Raw genomic sequence first — 6593 nt, 5'->3', positions numbered from 1 at the left:
TTTATTTACATGTGGAGGTACAACCATATCATGACGTTCAACAAAGCAGACATTAGCTTTGCCTCTTCAAATCATGCTTAAATAATTGCAATGCATGAAACAAACCGAGAGTGTGTTTGGCTAAGGTTATTAACCCAACATATCCAGAAGATATGTAATTTGCCTTTACAAGAAAAGATGCCAACTATCTTATACGAAGATAATGTAAGATGTATAGCTCAATTGAAGGGTGGTTACATCAAAGGTGACAGAATGAAACATATTTCACCAAAATTATTCTTCACTCATGATCTTGAGAAGAAAGGTGACATAGAAGTTCAACAAATTCGTTCTAGTAACAATTTAACAAATCTTTTTACTAAGGCATTGCCAACTTCAACGTTTGAAAGACTACTACAAAAGATTGGAATGCGTCAACTAAAAGATGTAATGTGATATTACCATTAGGGGAGTAAAAAACATGTAGCAATCTTTTCCTTTAACTGAGGTTTTGTCTCACTGGGTTTTCTTGGTAAAGGTTTTTAATGAGGTAACTTGTAATAGGAGATTGTGTACTCTTTTTCCTTAATTAGGTTTTTATCCCACAGGGTTTTTCCTAATAAAGGTTTTAATGAAGTATAGTTTTCTCTAGTGGACATCCAAGGGGGAGTGTTACAAATAAATGTGGATGTTCATATTCTAACTCCTTCATTTATGAGATAGAACCCCCTCAATCATTATGAAAGTAATTGTGCAAGTTATGTTAATGAAGCACTTATATGTGCTGCATTAAATGGCAATGAATTATAAATAGAACCTTTGTATGAGTGAAATGAGATATCATAAAATTCTCTATTGATTTGATCTATTATTTACTCTAAGTATTTTTTTATTTGATTATTTTATAACAATAATAGAACTTTTTAGTATTTTTTTACAAATTTCCAAATCTAACATGTGACGCAAAGTAGTAGATCTCGGTGGTAGGCAGCGTGAATAGAATAATGAAACTTTAGAATATTTTAAGGGAGACAAATATTTTTTATTCATGTTTGGCAGGAAAGATTAAAAAGAAAAAAAAATTCTTTTCGCCCAGTATAATTGAAAAATGAGAAAATAGAAGAAAAATAAAATGTAAATTGTTTTGCAAGAGAAGATAAAAAAAACTACTTTAAGTAATTGTTTATATATTATCTAGACTAATTTTTTGATTATTAAGAAAATAAAAGAAAATTTGAATAATGAAGAATTTAGTAATTTTTATTTTACAATTTGTACAAATAGTTTAAAAGAAGTAGGAATATTTCATTGGCATCATATTTGAATGATTAAAATTATTTATATATGTTAATTAATTATTATTTTGAATAATATTAAGTAAAGTTATATTGTACCATAAATATGATAAATATATTTGAAAATGTTTATTATTAGAATATTTTAATCATGAAATACGTTAATACATATTCTAATTACTTTTCAACAATTTAAATAATAAACATAAGTTTAATATATTTTTAAGAAATTAACTATATTTAAAAACATAAAAAGACAAATCTCCTCACCCATCCATATCTTTTACTTGGATCCTTTTGTGCTGTATCCCGAGTCACACATACTTGTAATTCAACGAATAAAAGAAAACCCTTAAAACATGAAGGAAAAAAGTAATTAAACCTATTAATTGCTAATCAGATTTTAGGTCACCCTGCAAAATTATTAGTTAAGAAAACCTCAACATGATCATATACCATCTCTAATACTAATAGTCCCTCTAGTTTCTCTTCATTCACATTACAATTCCAATTCATCCATTTAATAACCATTTTGCCTACAATTTTAATTTTTCCCAACAGTAGGATTACTGGCTGGAACGTTTGGTGCATATAATTGAGACAACAATACAGCCAAAATCAAAAGCAAAAAATAAATAAATAAATAATCCATGGTTGATCTTGTATATTTCCATTATTTTCCCAAAAAAACCATTCAGTTCACAAAATGTTTGAATGACACCATCATAAAATTTACAGATTTCTCCCACTGATGCCAACAAAGATTCACAGCTTTCTCCATATATTAATAATACCACCAGCAAATGACTTAAGGTTCCCCCACAGAGTTGACTTCTTCGAACCTTCTGCATTTTCAGTCTGCTCACTAGAGGGGTTCCTAGATGATAGAAGTATTCATTTCATATTAACATAACTCGGAATAATGAAATGGCAGATAATTCGTAAAAAACTTCACACACAAAATTCATTTTAAATGACTGAAATGTTAAAATGAAATGCTAGAGGAAATAGGTCTAATAAAAACAAGGGCCAGAATTAGTTCTACTTATGGGCTAAACAGGACGTTGTAGGGTTTCAATTATATAAATCTGCAAATGCGTTTAAGTAGGACAGACATATGTAGATCAATTTACTAGAAGATGCATAAAAATATCAATGCAATTAAGTTCCCTCTGCATGTGCCAAATTTCTTGTCTGTTCAAGGAAAAATACATGCCCATATAGGGTGTCGTTTATTTCAAGTTTCAAATGCAGATTGAAACAAATGCAGAGCATAAGACTATCAAACATATACAAATGTTTCCAAGAATTAAGCAGAAAAGAAAAAAAGCTTAAATCAATAGAGAATTTAAGCTATTACAGTGACAAAATGTCATTTACATGTAAAAGAATAAAATGTAATGAAACATTCATGGTGGAGCCATGACATGTAAAGACATTTTTTACCAAAAGAATGCAGATACTTGGTAAACGTAACATCCAGCATGCATCCACCTGCCATGCAGGCATAAAAAAGCCAACAAATAACTTGAAGAGGAAGTTATATTCTGTCTCTTAGGCAAAGGAACCTTGATCCCATCATACAACATTCATAGACAGAACTGTCATAATCATCATCATTGTTATTTGAAGGTAAACAGACTATAGACATATTCAAACCTCATTCTAATCAGCGAAATAATGTCAACACCACCATAGTCATCCATGAAGCTATGACCTATAGCAACTCAACACATTCACTAATTGAGCTGTTGAGAAAAAAGAACACTTACCTTGCATATTTTTCCTCTTCTAGGAATTCTGGGTGGTGCTTATATTTTTCCTTTTCTAGGATTTTTGGGTGGTGCTCAGCCTTGGGCTCTGGACTCCCAGAATCTAGTGACTCCTTTGACATAGCCTGTTCCCTTTTATCACCCTCTTCATTTCCAATCTGAGTTTCTTCTTTTGGTAGATCATCTTTGACTACAACAAACTCAGATTGAACACCTTGAGATTCAGTTTTAAACAGCTTGTCTGATTCAAGATCTTGATCAATAGCTTCGACAATTTTTTGTTTGTCCGGAAATATTAGAAAATTGTCAGAATCATCTATCTCAAGACCCCCTACTTTATCATCTTCTTGTTTCTCAAGGCCCTTAGCATCAACTTTCAGCACACTATTTTCTTCCAAAACAAAATCATGACAACTACCCTGAAAATGAAATAACAAAATAGATTACAAGGTATTTAATATGGTTCCAACAATTGCCCCAGTAAAATTTACTTTATAGAAAATAAAACTAAAAGGGATTCTTCAAATAAAAAAAAATTTTGAAAAGTTGGACAGCAGGTTACAAAGTTGTCCTGTAAACAGTAGAAGAGCTTGAGGGCACAGCAAAAGCATGATTGATGAATTACATTTTAAAATATCAGGTTATTAGAGATCCATTTTATATGCTTGAAAACATAGTTTTATGCATTATTTCAAGGGAATAAGTACATAAACTGTTGGCATTTAGTGACTAAGGAAAACAAAAGAATGAGGAAGTATTAAAAGACAAGATTCTGAATTCATGAAGAAAGGAATCCATAATTCCATGCTAGTCACAACTGCAACTTCAATAAAATTTGTAGAGTTTCTTGAGAAAAATGCCAACTACCAAAGTACCCTTCCAACTAAGAGCATATTCTGTCTACTTGAAATACATTCCTGCATTTATCATTGAAGATAAAGCACATAGAAATCAGCACTTACTCTGTCAGCCTCCAGTTGCTTGTCATTTGTGTCATGCATCTTTACATCATCCATAGCTCTTGCACAAGTGTCATCTTGGACTACAGTTGAGACCACTTCAACTATAGAAAATGATTTATCCCCTTTATTGGCAGCTTTTGCTGATAAATTTTCATAACTGCTGTTTGAGGAGCATATTTTAGATTTATATTCCAACTCTTGAAGAACCTTCCTAACAACATAATAAGAGCCACCCACTTCTTTTTGAGCTGCAGTTACAGATGGGAATTTCCCAGCATTCACTGATTTATACCTGCAAAAGGATAATGGAAGGTCTTAATTGTGTCATTATTAAGGAACTAATGAGTTAGAGTTTCAAACTAAGCAAACTTGACATGACAATCTTAGTTTCCAATAGTTAAAAGGAAACTATTATACCAAGAGAAATGGCTCCATGTCATGGCACAGTCCAAAGACACAATTTGAATTAGGATTAGAATAAAGATGCACCATCCATGTCAGATACTTGTATCTGAATGAATAACATGTTTAACCTTCTTCAATTTGAACTGAATGGTCTTCAATGGCAATACGATGTGAAGAGAGAGAGAGAGAGTATCTATACGGCATAGTTGCAGTTAAGAAGATGATTTACTCAGATGACAATTTTATATAAATACTGTTAATATTGTCTTCGATGGAAAGAAGACATAGGGAGAGAAAGAGGATGTAAATATCAATATTGCAGATCAACAAGATGATTTTCTTAAATGATGATTTTTATCCAAAAGCTGTGAACTATGAAACCCTAAGCATGTTTCGATGCACACTGAAAATTTTGCATATTCCGATTACTGTAGCTTTCCTGACTGTGCAAGACCAGCCTGGCAATTGATGGTCATGAGACAATTTCCATTTGCCAATGCACAAATATCATGCCAGACTCTAGATCTGCATGATTATGTTTTCTAACACTTTTTTTATTCAAAAAGAGAAAGGTAAATAAGGAAAAGACTTTAATGAAGAGATGCCTAAAATTGTTGGTGGTTGAAGCTGGTCTCTTATGAAGGGAAATGTTAACCGTTGTGAGTTTGTTTGTTTGTTTTAAAAAGGACTGTGTACAAGAGTTGAACATTACATACATGGTAAAACAATAGCAGAACTTCTGTTCAGCAACACAAAAAGGAATAAGAATTGTATTTCTCAACATGATTCTTCAAGGAATAGCACCCATAAGAAAATATTGAAATTTGGGCACTACAAACATAAAGGATCCTCAGTAGAACCACAGCATTGTAGCTGACATAATAACAACAATAATGACATAAATATAAAAACATAAAGGAGGAGAAAATAGGGATTTTTATATAAACGAAAGTAAAAAATGAAAGAGAGAAGAGCGGACCTGTTAACAAAAGATTCGATCAAATCTCGACGTTCATCCTTTGAGACTCTTTTTCGCTTGGGAGAGTCAGAAGGAGAAGGGAGAGAAGCAGCAAATGATCTTCCACGCCGCACACCAACCCATGTTGCTGTAATGATGGAACCACAAAAGAAGACTTGTTTAGGGAGTGGATTTCCAATTAAAACACAAAAAGAAAAAGAGAGACTAACCAGGAGCAGCGGAGTACTTGGAGCAGAATATCCGTCCTCTTACAACCTGCATCCTTCACATTCACATTCACATTCACATTCACATAAGAATCATTTTCAAGGCCAAGGTTAGGGATCAAATTATAGTGACAGTGGGATTTTACTTTGAATTAGCTTTGATGATTTTCGAATTTGACTTGACCCTCGCTTCCTCTTAAAGAGAGTGAGGGTTTTAGCAGTGTGAGTTTTGATTTTGAAAGTTTGAGAAAGGGGTTTTAGGGGTTTTCTTTCTTCTTCTTTTTTTTTCCGTCTTTTGACCTGTTTCCGGTTCTTACACGCTGTATAAACCAGACACTGTTCACCTGTTGCTCAATTTTGGTAAAGTCAATAAATATATAACTTAGGTAAAAATCCGACTGCTTCTCCAATCGGATTCCTTTGTCTACTATTTTCAATTCATACAAATTATCAATCGTTTTACTATTTTAGGTCTGAACTTGGGTAATTTTTTTTTAAAGTTTGGTGTTCAACTTAATAATTATTCCTAGGTATAATTTTTTTTTAAGTTAGATGCTGAGCTTAGCAATTGTTCCCACATTGGGATATGAACATTTTTTTTCTAAGTTAGACATTGAACTTGATAATTGTTTTCACATTGAGGCTTGAATTTTTTGTCCAAGTTAATTCTTGAAAGCCCTAGAGTTTAGACCCCAATATGAAAACAATTGTTAAATTTAACCTTCAATATGGGAACAATTACCAAATTCAAGGAATAACTTGGACAAAAAAGTTCAAGCCCCAATATGACTTAGTTTAGAGTCCAATGTGAGAGCAATTACCAAGTTTAAGGATTAATTTTGTAACGCCCATAATTTATATTTTTGTTCTTGCGAAAATATAACACAATTGTATATTTGCTTTAGTGGTTAAGTGTTTAAAGTGTGTGAGAGGTCCTAAGTTCAAATTAGGACTTAGGTAAGTTTTGGTATTTTTACGAACTTTGGTCAGTAGGA

The 6593-nt window shown here is 32.2% G+C and overlaps 1 protein-coding gene across 1 annotated transcript; it reads right to left on the bottom strand.

The window, feature by feature from the left end:
• Window positions 1–1910: 1910 nt before the first annotated feature.
• Window positions 1911–6026, bottom strand: LOC107908440 (uncharacterized). Its single transcript, XM_016835609.2, has 6 exons — window positions 5745–6026; window positions 5602–5654; window positions 5393–5519; window positions 4009–4300; window positions 3047–3465; window positions 1911–2151 (listed from the first exon to the last, which is right to left on the bottom strand). Exons 2-6 carry the CDS (start codon window positions 5651–5653, stop codon window positions 2040–2042), a joined length of 1002 nt encoding a protein of 333 aa, XP_016691098.1. The 5' UTR covers window position 5654; window positions 5745–6026; the 3' UTR covers window positions 1911–2039.
• Between the last annotated feature and the right edge of the window lie 567 nt (window positions 6027–6593).

The sequence above is a fragment of the Gossypium hirsutum genome, chromosome D02 (genome assembly GCF_007990345.1).
Source record: "Gossypium hirsutum isolate 1008001.06 chromosome D02, Gossypium_hirsutum_v2.1, whole genome shotgun sequence".
Taxonomy (NCBI): domain Eukaryota; kingdom Viridiplantae; phylum Streptophyta; class Magnoliopsida; order Malvales; family Malvaceae; genus Gossypium; species Gossypium hirsutum.
The sequence above is the reverse complement of the archived record's forward strand: the minus strand, read 5'-3'. Positions and strand labels throughout refer to the sequence as shown.